We start from the raw sequence: 20,683 nt of genomic DNA on the forward strand, positions 1-20,683 counted from the left end.
GATTTTCTGAAGACCAAGTCTGCCTTAAAGGCAATGGCTTAAAAACAAAAATCATTCATGTCTTAGGAACCACCACAATGTTTTTCTCTATGTCCTTCTTCAGAAATGGACTGCAAAATCAAGAATACCTTGTCAAGGGCAATGGCATAGTTCATCATCTACTTGAGAATGACTGAGTTAAGGCCTGAATTGATTGCTATCAGCCCTCTTTGCTGTTACAAAAGCAGCCATAATGGCAACCTCTAAATTAACTACAAAGACAAGCAAATATAAAATGGAAAAATTACTGCTAAATATGAGGCTACAATCCAATAACTCTTTTACTCATAACTCTCTTTTATTACTAAAACATTAATTTTTAAACTTTCTAGCCATTACTTAGTTACTAAGAATGGTGTCTCATATATAAAAGACACTTAGAAAGTTATTTGCAGAGAGTGATTTATACATTACAACCATATACAGGTCAGGAAGTCAATTTAGGTAGATTGAAAGAAAAAAAGTATAACCTTTAACATACCTGATAAATCGCAACAGACTGACATATATTATCTACATTGAGTAGGTAGAACCCATAATCTAACAGCGTATCAGAATATTTTGGGTGTTTGGATCCAAAATGATCCCTATTTAAAAAAAAACACACACACCAAAAAAAAAAAAAAAACTATTAGGACATAAAGTAGAAAGAGACCATTTGAAATAATATTTTTATTAAGAGTCACCTACCGTGCCAAATACACTGCATGTTTAATTAACTGTTCTGCCTTCTTAAATTCACGTTTTACTACACAAGCCTAAAGATAAAGAGAAAAATCAAATAAGGATTGCCCGCTAGGTTAAGTGCAGAAAGCTGTCACACTGTGAGACAGTAATACTATGACTAAAAGATATAATACCAGGCTATCCTTTAGAAGAAAGCCATACAACTTTGGCTAAAGGAATTCTGATCACCGTAAAGATTTAAGAATAAGGAAAACGATCCAGAATAGTTCCAAGATACTACTTTGATATATACTTCTGTGAGCTGAAAGAATTAACAAAGTGAGTTGTTTCACAGGTTTCCTGGGTATAGGAAAATTAACTAAAATCTGTGTGAGACAGTTTTGAGAAACCATATTTCTAAAACTAAACACAGATATTTAAAAATAAGCCCTGTTAGTCAATGGCATAAAAAAAAAACCCACTGCCATTGAGTCGATTCCAACTCGTATCGACCCTATATATGCAATACCTAATTTGTAAAATCATAGGTTAATTAAAAGAAATTTAAAACCTGATAAAGACTACAATTCATTTAATATTATATTTACCTTAGAAGCTTGTCTTAAAACATCTACCACAACTTTGACTGGCAAGCCAGCTGTGATTTCTTTCATTGCTTCAATGCACCATTTGTACGCCTAAAAAAAAAAAAAATATATATATATATATAGAAGAGGCAGAACTGTGAAGGTGACAATACTCAATGAAATTGTTGCAAATTCTTCCTGCAAGCTTTCAAGTACTTGGATAAGAAAACACACAAAATATTTACATTTATAATTTTCTCTGTGAGGTTGCTTCCTTGAGTTATATTTCTTAAAACTCTTGATAGCTTGTCTGAATCAGCCCTTGGGAATATGTGACATATATTCAGGAAATCAGAGGCATGTTCTTTCTTGCCCAGAAGCCTTTGCATATACTGTTCCTTTCGGTTTGCAGCTGAGCACTTAACTGTTTGTATCACCAGGGCTCCTACTGCGGCACTTAGTTGACTGCTTTGTGCCAGGCGTTTCTTCTAAGCACTTTGTGTATTAACACATTTAACTGACACAATGACCCTATGAGATATGTACGATTATTACGGGAAACTGAGGTACACAGAGGTTAAGTGTGAGGCAGTATGCTAGCATCTAGGTATGTAGGGAGAACAACAGAAAATCTCTTTCCTCTTACAGTGCTTAACTAAAGAAAGGGAGGGTGGGGGGAATGTACGAGAAATGTTTTGGATATTAATAACTGCTGCAAAGAAACAAAACAGAAGGGTCACTAAAAACTCATTGTCATCAAGTTGATTCTGACTCACAGCGACCCTACAGGAGAGAGTAGAACTGCCCCATAGGGTTTCCAAGGCTGTAATGTTTATGGAAGCAGACTGCCAAAGCTTTCTCCCACAGAGCAGCTGGTGGGACTGAACTGCCAGGCGCTTAACCATTATACCACCAGAGCTCCCAAAGGGTCACTAGGAAGGGTTAACTAAGGAGGGTATATTAAGCAAGGGTGGTCTACAATGCATCTGCATAGAAAAGCACAAAAGAAGTCATTTAAGGTCATGGGACATGCACCTACTCACTAGTTTGGCATCACAGAGAGTGAACATTTTCATGCTAGGAATATGTGATATGCAGAAAAAGCATGTACTCTCAAGTCATGCATCCTTGAACTGAAATCACATTCCACCACTTAACAATTAAGTGTTAGACAAGCCACTCTCTGACCCTAGGTCTCCCCTTCTATAAAAGAACCCAGTATATAATAGGTGCTCAATAAACACTTCTTTTCTTCTGCAGGTTTCCTTCTCTCCCATTCCAACAAAATGATTAGCTATTCAAATTTGGTGCAAAAATGAAATAAAAAAGATTTATTCAATCTGGATTTAGGTAAAAAACTTGATTTGTGATTGTAAGAGGCTAAATAAGCTGACTTTGTTCCAAGTAATAAAGTAAAATCTTTAGAACTGTGGTAGATTGTAATACTGTTTTAAAATATTCACTGCCCCTCCTTGGGGAAAGATATATTTTCCATCCACATTAAAGGGTGGCCATGTAATTCCCTTCAGCCAATTAAAGTATGAGCAGAAGTGAAACAGTGCCATTTCTGGGAGAAAGTGCTAAGAGCTGGTGGTACTACCTTATGATGGTTTCGCCTCTGCTCTAGGGCTGGCAATGTTTCATAAAGGTTGCCCCACCACCTTGGGTCTTGATCAAATATGAAGCACAGCTATAGCCATCCCAAGATGGGGATGCAGCATGAGCAAGAAATAAACTTTATTGTTCCAAGCCAGACCTAAATTCTGCATTCCTACATTGCTCTGAGTTGCTACAGGGTTTACAATTAGCTTTACCCAAAGAATCTGGTTTTTGTCCTTTGTTGCTGAGAGATAACCTCTAAAACCTTGGAAGTTCCCTAGTGACTGAAGAGTCTTTGGTGAGGGCTCCAGACCACACCTATCAACAGGTTATGCTAATGAGGTGACTCTTAGAAGGGGCTGGCCAGACCTACCGATATCAAAAATAAAATCTGACTCATGGTGACCCACTGATATCAGCTGTTTGATATTAACCACCCTTGGGGATTAGGGGATGGAGGTTTAGTTCACCCCTGTGGGACTTGATTCAATCAATCATGTCTACATAATGAGACCCCAATAAAAGCTCTGGATACAGAAACTCCATGGCTTCCGAGTTGGTGATAAACACTGATGCACAAGGGAGAGTAGCAGCTCTCTTTTGGAGACATGGAAGCTCAGAGTTGGGAACCCTACCAGACCTCACCATACGCATCTCTTCATTTGTATCCTTTTGCTATAATAAAACTGTAATCATAAGTACAGAGCTTTTGAAGGTCCCTGGTGGTGTAACAAAAATAAAAATCCTCACAATCGGACCAATAAGCAACATCATAATAAATGGAGAAAATATCGAAGTTGTCAAGGATTTCATCTTACTTGGATCCACAATCAACACCCATGGAAGCAGTATTCAAGAAATCAAATGACACATAGCATTGGGCAAAAGACCTCTTTAAAGTGTTCAAAAGCAAAGATGTCACTTAGAGGACTAAGGTGCACCTGGCTGAAGGCATGGTATTTTCAATTGCCTCATATAAATGTGAAAGCTGGGCAATGAATAAGGAAGATCAAAGAAGAACTGATGTCTTTGAATTATGGTGTTGGCAAAGAATACTGAATACACCAAGTACTGCTAGAAGAACAAACAAATCTGTCTGGGAAGAAGTACAGCCAGAATGCTCCTTGGAAGCAAGGATGGCGAGACTTCATCTCACATACTTTGGACATGTTATCAGGAGGGACCAGTCCTTGGAGAAAGACATCATGCTTGAAGTAGACAGCAAAAATGAGGAAGAAAAAATGAGATGGACTGACGCAGTGGCTCCAACAATGGGTTCAAACATAGCAAGTTATTGTGAGGATGGCACAGGACCGGTCAGTGTTTCGTTGTGTTGTGAGTGGAGTCGCTTTAAGTCAAAACTGACTCGAAAGGACCTAACAACAACAGGTGGTGCAAACAGTTTGTGCTTGACTGTGAACCTCAAGGTTGGCAATTTGAAACCCATCCAGGGGTACCACAGAGAAAAAGTCCTGGCAGCCTGTTTCTGTAAAGATTACAGCCAAGAAAACTCCACGGAGCAGTTCTACTCTGTAACAAATGGGGTTGCCATGAGTTGGAATTGACTCCATAGCAAATAATAAGTATAGTACTTTTCTGAATTCTGTGAGTTGTTCTAGTGAATTATCAAACCCAAGAAACTAGTGGAAGAGAGCAGGTCAAAAGTGAGAGGGGTCTGGGTACCCCTAAGCTTGCCGCTAGCACCTGAGGTCTTGAGCAGACTTGGCAGTCTGCAGTACTGTGCCCTTTTAATTTGTGAGATCTGACCTAGCTCTGGTTAGGATCAGAGAAAGAAGTACTGTATCTGCAGTTAGAAACAAAGTGGAAATAAATGCACTGGAATTGAACTCCTTCATTCAGTTGGTATGAGAATGAATTGATCATAACAGCTGCAAAGATCATGAATGAGGCACAGTGTTGTTGCTGTTGTTCGCTGCCGTCAGGTTGGCCCTCGACTCATGGTGACCCCACGCACAACGGGATTGAACCACTGTGATCCACAGGGTTTTCACTGGTTGATGGTTTGGAAGTAGACTGCCAGGCTTTTCTTCGTACTCTGTGTTAGTCTGGAAGCTATGCTGAAACCACAGCAACATGCAGGCCTCCAAAGACAGACGGGTAGTGGCTGTGCTCAAGGTGCACCAGCTGAGAATCAAACCGGGGTCTCCCACATGGAAAGTGAAAATTCTACCACTGAATTACCACTGCCCTCTTAAACCATTGTCAGCATGCTGATTTTCACTCATGGAGACTCCATGTGTGTTGGAGTAGAATGGTGATCCATAAGATTCCAAAGTAGATCCCCTGGCCTTTCTCTTGAGGTGTCTCTTGGTGGGCTCGAACAGACAACTTTTCAGCTAGCAACTGAACATGTTAATGATTTACAAACCTCCTAATCAAGTCCAAACACAGAAAGAAAATAAGCGCTAGTTAAAACTGTAGTTGTTTACTACAGAAAATGGAAATTGTTAAACAAGACACTTTTGTTCCGCTGAGCACCTCAGTAGGTCCGGATAGATTAAGATGGGCCTGCAGCTGGATATGGGGATATAGAATGACAAGACATGAACTGCTCTGTGTAACAGACAGGTATGTGGAGTTCCATAAGGCAGCATGGAAAGTATGGGATAAACAGAAATGATAAAAGTGGAAACAGAGACGGCATAAAAAGAAATGATGAAAGTTTCTATGCAGAGATACGAAAGGATAGATGGGTATCCAAAGGTCCCTGGGTGGCACAAATTGTGATTGATTACTAAAAGGGTGGAGGTTTGAACCTATCCAGCAGCACCAAGGAAGAAAGGCCTGGTGATATGTTTCGGTAAAGATTACAGCCAAGAAAACCCTATAAAGCAGCTCCACTCTGTAACACATGGGGTCACCATGAGTCAGATTCTACTCAAATGGCAACTAGGTTTTTGTTTGTTTATAACTAATATTCAAGTTGACATTGTACACAACACTAAGATGTTTAATCTCACTCTCATTTTCAGGAAAAGTCTGATCTACACAAAGGCCTTCTATGAATGGGGTTCTTTGTTTGTGGTATGTGGAAATCATACAAAGGGACCAAGTTGTATATCTGAATTGAAAAGCAATGAACAATCAGTGCATACAAGAGGCAGCAAAACAATCCATCAGTAGAACTAATCCAGCATACATGGGAACTCAACATAAAAAACAACTATAAATAATCTTAAGCTCTCCTCAGAAACTGCAGACATGCTGTTAAGGGGTTTATATTTCTGTATGTGGGTTTGATGCATTCTTATACTGATACTAAAAGCACAATGATCCTTGCACAAACATCACCTCGCAATTACTCTAGAATTTTCTGGTTTACTTCTTACTGCAATTTTTCTTTAAATATGGAATATATAAATATATACATTTATCCTGATGGAACAAAAATCAAGAAAGTCAAGATAGGGATAATAATTTAAAAATATGAAAGCCAGTGACAGCTTTCTGATAACATGGAATAATTGTGATATTCTACCATAAATAAAGCAATCTAAATACCCATAGATTTCTTCTCAACTATGTGTTTATTGGCACCAAAGCATTAACTTAATCGTAAAACCAGGAATGAAGCTATCTTTTTCATAAAGCAAAGGAAGCAGCAATGTAATAAGGTATAAATAAAATTTAGCTTCCCATTGAAATGAATGACTTCAAGTTATGAGAGTTCACTTAGAGCTACATATCTTATAAAAAGCATCTAATAAAAGTTCATTTCACAAACCATGCCCACCAAGACAATTTAGGTATAGATCCATTTGGTCAAAAAAAAAAAAACAAAAACAAAAAAAACAAAACAGTCCTAAGTCTTATATATGTATGCTCAAGGTCCATCTCACAGAATACTATTTTTGCCTGACGTTAAATATTCAATTACAAACGTGTGCTACTTTAAGTAAACCTCATATGTGAAAATGAGATCTATAAGACAAATAAGCAATGATTATTTTACTTATCCTCTGTTTTATAAATTTTTACTGGCCACAGTGAAATGCACTTCAAAACACTCACCTCATCATAGTGGCTTTTAGCAAACAGAAGTGCACACAGTTCTCCATACAGGGCAGCTTTGTTTGCTCGCTGGCCATGTGTTGACAGTTTATCCATAAACGTCTGAGCTAACTTAAATGTTTCTTCACCCAAATGGTATTTGCAGTTTCCATTTCGTACATGAAGCAACCTGTAAAAACACAAGTAACATTCTTCTATTTCTGATATTTCCAACATGTAAACCTGGTTATCTCTTACAGACCACTATGTAGCACGCAAATGAGAGATAGAAACTAGACTCGAGAAATGAAGCAGCACTGGAGCTCAACTGCCTGACACAACCTGGTGCTGTCTAACGCCCATATGGAAGTAAGCGCTCTTCGCAGAATGCTTCCTAAGATTAATTTCACTCAACTTTGATTCTGTATCCTCTCTAAAGACTTTCTATACTTTGTGTACGCAGCACATGCTACTTTAAAAAAAAAAAAAAAGTTTTTGTTCCAAATCCAAAAGTACTAACACTCTCACAGAAAATTTGGAAAACAACAAAGAACACAAAAATCAACATGAAATCCCGTTATCCACCGTTATCTTCGTTCTTTTTTTCTAGTATATATGTACAATACATGATTAGCTATGCTCATTTCATGTTGCTTTATAAATGCTCATTTTTGTTTCTCTTTCCAATAAGGTAAGTTCACTGAAAACAGGGGTAATTTCAGTTACTTCTTTTGTAACTTTTATCCTCTATGATAAAAAATCCAGAGCTCTTTACACAAAGTAATTGTTCAATCATACTCATATGCAAGAGTAGTAAAATGCTCTAGATTGGAGTGGATTCTAGATAACAACAGATTGTACATCCACCTAAGTGAGACAGGAGAATATTATTAGGACTGGATACATACTATCCAGGATGTATCTGTTATAATGTTGGCTAGAACATTATGTCTATATATCAGGCAAATATGATTTTCTAAAGATGCTCAGCCCTGAGAGGTTTAAAAGCCATTTAAAACAAAACCAAGTATGAAGAGGTTAGGAAGCACTCTTCAGGAGTACAAAAATAACAGATACTTGAAATTAATTTTTCTCTATCTATACCAGAAATATTAGATTAATAACCCAAAATGAGAGCAAGTCAAATAAACTTCTAATTTCTGTCATCCCTTTGTACAGTGAGGGAAAACAAGTAGAATAACTTCAAATGAAGCAAGACTACTCAGTAAGGTGGTGAATGCTATACAACGCCAGTGTGCATCCTTCTAATACCATAGTTGCCGGCTTTTAAAAAAGCCTAAAGCCATCAAGAAAATAATACATTAAGGTTAATCCAAAATTCTCAATGGAGTACCTTTCGTAATACCAACTTCCAGATTTAAAGCTGTAATAATGTAATAATTTATCAGGCCACTCTAGAATGGAGTTGACTGCATTTATTCTTAACCAGAAAAGTGAAAAAAATTATGTTTTACCGTATAGATAGCTTTCACGCTAAAATAAGTGTACTAATACAGAATCAGGAGACACGACTTGACAAACTGCTGATGTGGAGACCAAGTAGTAGTTTGCAATGACCTGATTCAATGGGAAAACAAACCATACATAAGAAAACAGAACTGAAATCAAAGGAAAAAATCAGAGTAAAAAGAAATATGGCGATTCAGATGATGAAGTTTTGAGAGACTCTCATAGTCAAGTATTGACTGAGCACCTATTATATGTCTGTCATTTTTTTAGGTTTAAGAAATATAAGTGTGACAATGGAATACTACGCATCGATAAAGAACAGTGACGAATCTGTGGAACATTTCATAACATGGAGGAACCTGGAAGGCATTATGCTGAGCGAAATGAGTCAGAGGCAAAAGGACAAATATTGTATAAGACCACTATTATAAAACCTTGAGAAATAGTAAAAACTGAGATGAACACATACTTTTGTGGTTACGAAGCGGGGAGGGAGGGAGGGAGGGAGAGGGTTTTTTATTGATTAATCAGTAGATAAGAACTGCTTTGGGTGAAGGGAAAGACAACACTCAATACATGGAAGGTTAGCTCAATTGGACTGGACCAAAAGCAAAGAAGTTTCCGGGATAAAATGAATGCTTCAAAGGTCAGCGGAGCAGGGGCGGGGGTCTGGGGAAAATGGTTTGAGGGGACTTCTATGTCAATTGGCAAAATAATTCTATTATGAAAACATTCTGCATCCCACTTTGAAATGTGGCGTCTGGGGTCTTAAAGCCTAACAAGCGGCCATCTAAGATGCATCAATTGGTCTCAACCCACCTGGGGCAAAGGAAAATCAAGAACACCAAGATCACACGACAACTAGGAGCCCAAGAGACAGAAAGGGCCACATGAACCAGAGACCTACATCATCCTGAGACCAGAAGAACTAGTTAGTGCCCGGCCACAATCGATGACTGCCCTGACAGGGAGCACAACAGAGAACTCCTGAGGGAACAGGAGATCAGTGGGATGCAGACCCCAAATTCTCATAAAAAGACCATACTTAATGGTCTGACTGAGACTAGAGGAATCCCCGCGGCCACGCTCCCCAGACCTTCTGTCGGCACAGGACAGGAACCATCCCCGAAGACAATTCAACAGACATGAAAGGGACTGGTCAGCGGGTGGGAGAGAGATGCTGATGAAGAGTGAGCTAATTATATCAGGTGGACACTTGAGAGTGTGTTGGCAGCTCTTGTCTGGAGGGGGGATGGGAGGATAGAGAGGGAAGCTGGCAAAATTGTCACGAAAGGAGAGACTGAAAGGGCTGACTCAATAGGGGGAGAGCAAGTGAGAGTACGGAGTAAGATGTATGTAAACTTATATGTGACAGACTGACTGGATTTGTAAACGTTCACTTGAAGCTTAATAAAAGTTAATTAAAAAAAAAAAGAAATATAAGTGTGAACATGACAAGTCTGTGACCATAAGGTGCTTACATTCCAATGGTGAGAAGGGTGTTTGGGTAGGTAGAAAAACATCAAATAGAGGGGCAGGGCCAAGTTGGTAGAGTAGTCAGATGCTTCCTGTGGTCCCTCTTACAACAAAGACCCAAAAAAAAAAAAAAAAAAAAACAAGTGAACTGATTATACATGACAATCTAGGAGCCCTGAACATCAAAAACAAAGTTGAGGAGTCAGAGTGAGTGCCAGGGTGAAGGAGATACAGTTCAGAAGCAGCGAGGATTTGCCAGACCTGACCTGGCCAGCACCCTGCAGTGGATTGGCCAACACACGTGAGCTGAGGCAAGCAGTAGCGCTCAGGACTCATTTTCCACACCAGAAGAAACCAATCGGCAGAGAGTCTGCACAAGCCTCCAGAACCAGGGAGAAGTGACACTGAATCTGTGAAAGTTAAGTGAAAGCATCTAACCTACGATGTGGGATAAAAAAAAAAGGCCTTCTGGGAAAACACTTCTCTCCCATTTACCAGCTCCATCCCTGCTCTGCTCTCATCCTGGTTCAGCTTCAGCAATTGCCTGCCAAAGCCCTGAAGCCATGCCCCCTGGGCCAGAACAGGCTAAGGGGTCCACGGACTTTGATATGCCTTTTACCCCTGCTGAGACCTGTATGGGCCCATTTCAACAGCAAAGGACCTCATTAGCATAGTACAACAGGGTACATATCTGAAGCCTATTTTCAATTCAACAACTAAGGGGGAGTGACATTTGACATCGCCCTACCCAGTAAGCTGGGTCCTCAACTACCCACACCAGGGGCCTGAGGACTGGTGGCTCCACCCACTCTACCTAGCCACCCAAGACAGGGGTCCAGAATAAGTGGTGCCTCCCAGTCCTTACAGCCAAAAGCAAAGCCAACCCACCTATGTGCTCCCGGGAACAGGGACTCGTGTTCCACTATGGCACTCAGGGGTAGCCATCAGCCCCTTACCCTGCTCAGCACATAACTCCCTACTGCAGCCAGGTACCTGTGCCTGCTCCAATCACTCCTACATAGCCCTGCCTGTCTAGGACTGTAGGTGAGAGCCTGCACCACACACTAGGTGACTGATGACCTGGACACCTGAGCTGAATCCACGCAAGAAAAGTAAACTTGACTCCTGGGCTCACATACTGAGTAGCAGCTCTATCCGCCTGGTGACAGGATGTGAGAGCTTCAAAGATGCCAATAATCAAAGTAGCTCACAGGACAAGCCTACTTGGGCATATCAAAACAAAACAAGAAGCTAGGACACCATAAGCAAACATAAAATAAATAAATATAATAACTTATTGATGGCTTGGAGACAATAACTTAGTGCTAAAAAAAAAAAAAAAAGTCAATATCAAATCACATACAGAGGCAGACCCTGATGGCTTCAGCAACCAACCAAAACAAAGAACCAAAAAACCTCCCAGAGGAAGAAAAGGTCTTGGAATTACTGGAGGTAGAATTCAAAAGATTAATATACAGAGCTCTTCAAGAGATCAGGAAGGAAATCGGGCAAAACGCAGACCAAGCTAAAACACAGACCAAGCTAAAACACAGACAAAGCAACAAAGGAACTTAAGAAGGTTATACAAGAGCATAATGACAAATTTAACAGGCTACAAGAATCCAGGGAGACTGCAGATAGAAATCCAAAAGTTTAACAATAAAATTCAGAATTAGACAACTCAAAAGAAAGTCATAGGACCTAAATATAAAATCTAAAGCAATAAAGATCATGGAGGTTGTGAAGAGACTGGAACACTTATACACTGCTGGAGAGAATGCAAAATGGTGCAACCACTTTGGAAATTGATTTCGCGTGCCCTTAAAAAGTTAGAAATAGAAGTACCATACGATACAGCAATCCCATTCCTTGGAACATATCTGAGAGAGATTAATAGCCGTCAAACAAATAGACATATGCATACCTGTGTTCATTGCAGCACTGTTCACAATAGCAAAAAGAGGGAAACAACCTAGATGCCCAGCAACAGATAAATGGATAAACAAATTACGTGTATACACACAATGGAATCCTACATAGTGATAAAGAACAATGATGAATCTGTGAAACATCTCCCAACATCAATGAATCTGGAAGGCATTATGCTGAGTGAAATTAGTTGCAAAAGGACAAATACTGTATGAGACCACTATTATAAGAACTCAAGAAAATGTTTAAAAAACACGAAGAAAACATTCTTTGATGGTTATGAGGGTGGGGAGGGAGAGAGAGGGCAATTCACTAACTAGACAGTAGACAAGGATTATCTTAGGTGAAGGGAAGGACAACACATAACACGTGGGAAGTCAGCACGACTGGACTAAACCAAAAGCTAAGAAGGTTCCTGAACACAACCAAACACTTTGAGGGACAGAGTAGCAGGGGCAGGGGTCTAGGGACCATGGTTTCAGGAACATCTAGGTCAACTGACATAACAAAGTTTATTAAATATTCTGAATCCCACTTTGGTGAGTGGTGTCCAGCGTCTTAAGTGCTTGTGAGCAGACATCTACAATGCATCAATTGGTCCCAGCCCACCTGGGGCAACGGAGAATGAAGGACACCAAAGACACAAGGAAATTATCTGCCCAAGAGACAAAAGGGCCACGTAAATCACAGACTCCATCAGCTTGAGACCAGAAGAACTAAACGGTGTCCAGCCACCACCAATGACTGCCCTGACAGGAAACACAATAGAGTCCCTGAGAGAGCAGGCGAAAAGTGTGGAGAAGAACTCAAATTCACATAAAAAGATCACACTTAATGATCTGACTGAGACTAGAGGAACCCCAGAAGACACAGCCCCTGGACTCTCTGTTAACCCAGAACTAAAACCATGCCCGAAGCCGACTCTTCAGACTAAGACTAGACTGGACTATAAAACATAAAAATAATACTCGTGAAGAGTGTGCTTCTTAGTTCAAGTAGATACAGGAGACTAAATGGGCAGCTCCTGCCCGGAGGTGGGATGAGAAGGCAGAAAGGGATAGGAGCTGGTTGAATGGACACGGGAAACCCAGGGTGGAAAGCAGGAGTATGCTGTCACATTATAGGGATTGCAACTACAGTTGCATGACAATGTATGTATAAATTTTTGTATGAGAAATTAACTTGAGCTATAAACTTTTACCTAAAGCATACACACACAAAAAACTCCACCAAGTAAGTAACAATTTTGTTTAAAGGTAAATACTACGAAGATAGCGTAAGCAAGAGCTTCTTAAGGTAGACGCTTAGGGTAGACGGGGAAGAATTCTTTTGAGGAGGTAACATTTGAGATGACATCTAAATGACGAAGAGGCAGCCATCTGGGAGAAGTATGTTCTAAACAGAAGGAATGACAAGTGGAAAGTGGCTGAGAAGGGGGAATAATCTGGCATATTCAAAGAACAGAAAGAAGGCCAACGTGTCTGGAGTGTAGTAAATAAAAAATTACACAGAGAGATAAGACTGGAGAAATAAGCAAGATTTTGTAGAGCCCTGCGGGTGATGGTAAGGAGTTTTGGTTGCAACAGCGAGTTAAGTGATCTAATTCATACTCCAGAACAACACTGTTCAACAGAACTTTCTGAGATGACAGAAATGTTCTATACATGTACTATCCAATTTGGTAGGTGCCAGCTCCATGTGGCTATTAAATATTTAAAATGTGGCTAGCGTGAGTGAGATTGATTTTTAATTAATTTAAATAGCTGCATACGGTTAATGGCTACTGTATTGAACAAGTGCAATTCTAGAAAGATCGCTCTGGCTGGCTGTATTATGTAGAATGGACTATAGCAAAGCCAAGAGTGGAAACAAGGCAACCAGGACAGAAGATATTACAACAATCCAGGAAAAAAATCTTTGAAAAGAAGGTATGGTATTAGTAATATGGATTTGATAATTATCTCTATCAAAGAGGGCCAAAAGGTTGAAAGAAAAAGGATAAGCCCAGGGAGGGATTCTAATGCTAAGAATTACATTTCTAACTACATACATTTTCAACAAACTTCACTGTAGGTATTCCTCTAAAATAAAAATTTTCAGAAGTTATTATTTAATAATTAGCATATGATAGGATAACAATCTAAACATTTTATGCCAGAAAGACATTGCTTGGTATTTTCTCCAGTCCTTGCTGTTTGTCCATTGAAAATAAAGGGCAAATTGAGCATATAGAGACTCTTCACAGTCTGCATGTCATCTGGGCTGACATGAAGCAGGATGTAGAATCTAAGATATCTGTGGCCCAAAAGAGGCTCTGATTTTGCCTCAACACTCACCCTAATGAAAAGGTAGGCTCTCAAGGTTCTCCAAATGTGGTTCTAGCATGTAAACATAGCATTTTACTTTACAGCAATATAAAAACATGTCTACTAGATCAACAAGTATTGCCAAAGGCCAATACAATTGGTCAAACTCTTCATTGTTTAAAATGGAAAACACAAATTTAGAAGTTGGTAGTTTCTAAAAATTACATTTACTATAAGATCGAACAAAATGACTAGATAGATCCTTATCAGACGTATCACAAAAATAAAATACACTGAAAGAAAACCTAGAGGAAATGACCTCTAACCTGCTTACAAGTGTCTTTTCCAAGAACTAGTTAAGAATTTTGAAAATAGTCAAATTGGAAAGAGGAGGGGTAGATATTTAAAATAAAGACTGCTATGCTTTTAATTCTAAGTAGCACATGTTGCTGGCTCCCTAACCAACAGCCCTTCTCACCTCCCTCCTCATGCTTGCTCGAAGGGCCCTGATTTTGTTTTGCAGTTGCCCCCTTTCCCACACAAGTCAGAAGTAAACCATGTTAGGGTCGCTACGAGTTGGAATCAACTTAACAGCAATAGGTTTTTTATAGTGATCCCAAGTCCCCACACCAGTGACTGATTCAGAGTTCATCAAGTGATCTAAAATAAAAACCAAACCCACTGCCATCAAGTTGATTTCAACTCATAGCGACCCTCTAGCTCTGGCTAATGAGACTCAAGATTAGGTCAGCTGGGTGTTTTCTGGGAAAGGTTCCCTTGTCTTTAAAAGACGATGCTTCGGAAGGGCGTCCTTCTTCTGCTGGACAATATGTAATCTGCATGTGGTGCCTCAAACAGCAGCAGAGATTACAAACACTGGGAAGCCATCCAAACACAAAACCAGGACGAGGAAAAGAGAAGAGCAGACAGATGGAAATAACTTGGTTCCTTGATAAGTTCCGTGGAGTTCTGAATTAACCTATCCTAGACGCACTCGGCACTGTATTGGTTATTTTTTTAAATCATATTTTGTGTATTTTTAGAATGCGCTGCTTATATAGATGGGTCTTTGATATACACAGAGATTAAGACGGTCATCCTCAGTGAACTGTACCTTCTATTGTCAATATCCCTTTTCTATCAACTAATGGTTTTCATCCTGAACTCTACTTTATTCTCAGTATTACTGTTCTGGTATGTGTTTCCTGCTAAGAACACAGGTTGTTGTTGTTAGGTGCATTAAGTCAGTTCCAGCTCATAGCGACTCATGTACAAGAGAAGGAAACACTGCTCAGTGCTGTGCCATCCTCACAACTGTTGTTACATTTGAAACCACTGGTGCAGCCACTGTGTCTATGCATCTCATTTAGGGTCGTCTTCTTTTTCGCTGACCCTCTACTTTACCAAGCACAATGTCCTTCCCCAGCAAATGGACCCGCCTGATAATACGTCCAAAAGTACCTAAGAAGTAGTCTTGCCATCCTTACTTCCAAGGAGCACTCTGGCTGTATGTTTTCCAAGAGACTCGTTCATTCTTCTGGAAGTCCATGGTATAGTCAACATTCTTTGCCAACACCATAAATGAAAGGCAACAATTCTTTTTTGATCTTCTTTTTTTTCCAGCTTTCGCATGCATATGAGGCAGCTGAAAATATCATGGTTTTGAACAGGTACACCTTAGTATTTAAACTGACATCTCTGCTTTTTAACACTTTAAAAAGATCTTTTGTAGCAGGAAATGCCAAATGCAATACATCATTTGATTTCCTGACTGCTGCTTCTGTGGGCATTGATTGTGGATTCAAGTAAAATTTTATTCTTGACAACTTCAATATTTTCTCCATTTACCATGATGTTGCTTACTGGTCCAGTTGTAACCACTTCTGCTTTATGTTGAGATGTAATCCTTACTGAAGGCTGTGATCCTCATCAATACGTTCGTCAAGCAAGGTCTCATCTGCATATTGCACGTTGTTAATGAGTCTTCCCCCAATCCTAGTGCCACATTCTTCTTTATATAGACAGCTTCTCAGATTATTTGCTCAGCGTACAGACTAAGTACAGTAAAAGGATACAACCTTGACACATACCTTTCTTGATTTTAAACCATGCAGTATCCCCTTGCTCTGCTGGAATGACTGCTTTTTGTTCTATGCAGAGGTGCCACATGAGCACAATTAAGTGTTCCGGAATTCTCATTCTTTGCAATGTTGTCCATAATTTGTTATGATCCACAAAGTCAAATGCCTTTGCACAGTCAATAAAACACAGGTAACCACCTTTCTGGTATTCTCTGCATTCAGCCAAGATCCATCTGACAGCAGCAATGATATCCCTCATTCAACATTCTCTTTTGAATCTGGCTTGATTTTCTGGCAGTTCCCTGTCCATGTACTGCTGCAATTGCTTTTGAATGACCTTCAGCAAAATTTTACTTGCGTGTGATATTAACGATATTGATAATTTCTGCATTCTGTTACATAACCTTTTTTTTTGGAATGGGCACAAATACGGGTAACTTCCAGTGAGTTGACCCGGTAACTGCCTTCAAAATTTCTTGGCATAGACGAGTGTGTACTTTCAGCACTGTGTCTGTTTGCTGAAACATCTCCATTGGTATTCTGTCAATTCCTGGAACCTTGTTTTCCACCAATGCCTCCAGTGCAACTGGGGCTTCCTCCTTCAATATCACTGGTTCTTGATCATATGCTCCCTCTTGAAATGGATGAACATCAACCAATTCTTTTTGGTACAGTAACTCTGTATTCCTTCCATCTGCTTTTGATGCTTCTTTCATCATTCAATATTTTGTCCCCAGAATCCTTCCAAATTGCAACTTGAGGCTTGAATTTTTCTTCAGTTCAGCTTGAGAAATGCTGAATGTGTTCTTCCCTTTTGGTTTTCTATTTGTATTTGTCTTTTTGAGCTGCCCTTTGAAACCTTGTTTAGCTCTTTTACATCATCATTTCTTCCATTCACTTCAGCTACTCTACGTTCAAGAGCAAGTTCCATTGGCTTTAGCTACTCTACATTCAAGAGTACGTTTCAGAGTCTCTTCTGACATCAATTTTTGTTTTTTCTTTCTTTCCTGCCTTTTTAATGACCTTTTGCTTTCTTCCCGTATGATGTCCTTGATGCCTTCCCACAATTTATTTGGTCTTCTATCATTAGTGTTCAACGTGTCAAATCTATTCTTCACCAAGTCTCCAAATTCAGGTGGGATATACTCAAGGTCACATTTTGGCTCTCATGAACCTGTTTTAATTTTCTTTGGCTTCAACTTGAACTTGCGTATGAGCAATTGATGGTCTGTTCTACTGTCAACCCCTGGCCTTACTCTGGCAGATGATATTCAGCTTTTCCATTGTCTCTTTCCATAGATGCAGTCGACTTGATTCCTGTATCTTCCATGTGGTGAGGTCCACATGTATAGTCATCTAACAGTATATAGCTTTTATTTTTAACCCTTCTGGTAGCCTGAATTTTTAGAGAGGAATTTAGCCCATTTACTTGTATTGTGATAATCATATTTGGTTTTAATCTTTTTATTTTTAACTTAACATTAATAAGTTGTTTTTCAATCATCATACTTAGTTGTTGCCTCTGTTCTTTTTGCTTATAGATTAGCTGGGTTTCCAATCATTCTTACCATAACTCCCACCACCCTAATTTGGAAGATCTAGCACACCTTTCCATTACTCATTAGTTAGCTATTCCTAACACTGATCATATTTGAATATTAAATAATAATGCTCATTCCTACTCTACCACCAAGATGAGACCTTTTACTTCTTTTTCCCCAAATGCACACTTTTAAAATAGCATATATGCCCAATATAAAGCAATCTGAACATAATAAGATGAGCCTCCATTTCCTACCCAAAAAGTTTTTAGGTCAACTTGAATGCAACAAATTTTAGGCATATATACATTAATATTTTTTATTTATAGTATTTAAGCCATCTTTTGTTATACATACTTAAAATCATATATTAATTTAGAAAATTGCTTTTCCCTCTCACATTTTACAAAACAATTTTATTCAAACAATTCTTATGTATCTTAAACATCTTTATCTTCATCATCACCATAGCTATTTTTTAAATCTGTTTTTCAGAGTAAAATATTTTCATGTGTTTGAAGACCCTAACTTTTGAGTCTGTGTATGATGTCACCAGAAATTTTATCCAAAGCTATAAGCAACCATTTGCAAAGCATTAGGACTGTCAGCCTTTTCCATTCCTCCCATGGTAAGCAGACATCCATGATCTCTACAATACCATTTACTGTATTACTTTTCACAGCAATCTTTTAAAAAGCCAGTTAATAAAGATATTCAACACTTAACACGTATAAGGTCATGACCCCCAGGATAATTCTGTATCTGTTAAATTTCATTATTTCCTTAGGAAAAAAAAAATTAAGCAAGGTACTCTCTATGAGCATCCTGACATTAAGACTGACTGACCTGCTTCCGGCTAACATTTCTTTCCCATTTCTTTACACTGTTATTCAAAACAGTGTAATTGAAAAAACATCACGTAGCACGAGGAACTTTGAGAGAAGACTCTCTTTATTGAGGAATAATTTTTTTGGGAAAAAAATTTTACCTTACTATTGAGAATATGTATTAAGAATTTCTGTTTTACGCTATTTCTAAAATTTCCCTTTCTGGTCATCTGAAAAAAATCCTTATAATACATGTTATTATGAATTCCCAGTTTATTCTTCATCGTATTCCTATTCCATTTATGTATAACTATACATTATACATTACCTAATTCATTACTTACCATTATTTCTATACCATATTGGTATTTATTACTGCATTTTTATTTAGTTAGACAAATCTCTTGAGTATTTTCCTCAGATAAGGTACGTGGAAGTACAATGGATCTTTGCATATTCGAAAATTCTTTTCTTTGCCTTAAAGTTGGTGAGGTATAGTACCTTTCTCTAAACAATTTAGACCACTGCTATCATCTACCAGCTTCTATTATCTATTAATTCTTAGATTTCAGGAATTTCAATTGCCTAGGGCTCAGGGTTCTCTTTCAATCCTGATTGAAGTCCTTCTCCTCTCCAGTTCAGGAAGTTCCTTTTTTCATTAAAAAAAAAAAAAAAAAAAAATACCAATTAGACTAAAGGGGTACACCTGCCCTGGGGAAAGGACTAGAAAGCAGGAGGGGACAGGAAAGCTGGTAATAGGGAATCCAAGGTTGAGAAAGGTAGAGTGCTGACATGTTATGGGGTTGTTAACCAATGTCATAAAACAATATGTATACTGTTTAACGAGAAACTAGTTTGTTCTGTAAACCTTCACCTAAAATAAAAAAAAAAAAGAAAAAAAATTACTTGTGTAAGTAACACCTATTTAAAAAAAAAAAAAGTAGTAGAGAAGGATTTAAAATAAAAAGTAAACTTGTTCTACCCAAAGACAATCTCTCCTCTCTCTTTTGGAGATCTTAAGAGAACTTCTGACCTTAGACAAACCATGCTCACATGAGTTGTTTTACTCCAAAGTTGGAAAAAGGGGTTGAGGATGTGCTTTCAGGTTGTTATCTTCCAAAAATGAACCAGTATGTTAATAATTAGAAGCCCTGGTGACACGATGGTTAAATGCTCAGCTGCTAATCAAAAGATCAGTAGTTTGAACCCATCAGCCACTCCATGGGAGAAAAGACCTGATGATCTGTTCCCAAAAAGATTATGGCCTAGGAAACCCTATGGTGCAGTTCTACTCTGCCCTATAGGATCTCTATGAGTTGGAATTGATAGCACACAACAACATATTAATAATAGTTATTATTTCTGGACAGTAGGGTTATAGGTATTTTCATCTTCATAGTTTTCTGTATTTTCTGAATTTGTTAGGCAATAGACACGTATAAGCAGAAAAACCAAGCTATTAAACAGAAAAAGAGTAAAAGAAAATAGGCAGAATCCCAGAGGATTTTAACAAGGACTGAGAAATGGTATCAGATTTAACTATAGAAAGGCGAAGAAAGTTCGCTGACATTTACTCTAGAATGTTCCAATGCCAGCCTCAAACTAGAAGCCGGCTTTGTGATATTAAATTAAATTAAAAAAAAAAAAACCCTCTTATGCTTGCATCAGGTTCGAAGCCCTAGGATTGGCCAAAGGATTTTATTAATATTTGTTCTGTAGAAACACTTCTCTTCCAATTCAATTAAACACATGGCCAATTAGCCCACCAAATTTCTTTTGGTGTTGAGAAAAGCTAGGTAGGGAAAATTTAATTTTTCAAATAATACTTAAGAGATGGCATATCATATGTTATATTAAATACACCTATAAATGACCAAGAATTTGGCAAGTACTGCTGTGGAGAGACAAATTGTATTTTGAAATTTTAAGTTCATAAGAACAAAATGTCTTGGTACACAGACATTAAGCTGGTATTACAAAAGGCTTTGCTTCTTGGTCCAGGCATTTTTCTAATTTTACATGTGTTGGTTCCAGAAGAGAACCAGGGTAATGACTGTGTTCTAGCTTCCTGTCTAATATTTCCTTTCCCTTCTTCTTTAATGTGGTGCCATAATTTCATTCAGAGCAGCAATATACACAACTGAAAATGCT

At 38.6% G+C, this 20,683-nt stretch overlaps 1 protein-coding gene across 1 annotated transcript in view; it reads right to left on the reverse strand.

Moving 5' to 3' along the window:
• Nucleotides 1–20,683, reverse strand: part of APPBP2 (amyloid beta precursor protein binding protein 2) — a 76,069-nt gene that overhangs the window by 14,115 nt on the left and 41,271 nt on the right. The window contains exons 5-8 of the mRNA XM_049860792.1: nucleotides 6,924–7,092; nucleotides 1,314–1,403; nucleotides 730–797; nucleotides 521–626 (exon numbers count right to left, since the gene is read on the reverse strand). Of these exons, the coding sequence (XP_049716749.1) occupies nucleotides 521–626; nucleotides 730–797; nucleotides 1,314–1,403; nucleotides 6,924–7,092 (433 nt within the window). The remainder of the gene's footprint in view (nucleotides 1–520; nucleotides 627–729; nucleotides 798–1,313; nucleotides 1,404–6,923; nucleotides 7,093–20,683) is intronic.

Source organism: Elephas maximus, chromosome 19, assembly GCF_024166365.1.
Source record: "Elephas maximus indicus isolate mEleMax1 chromosome 19, mEleMax1 primary haplotype, whole genome shotgun sequence".
Classification (NCBI taxonomy): domain Eukaryota; kingdom Metazoa; phylum Chordata; class Mammalia; order Proboscidea; family Elephantidae; genus Elephas; species Elephas maximus.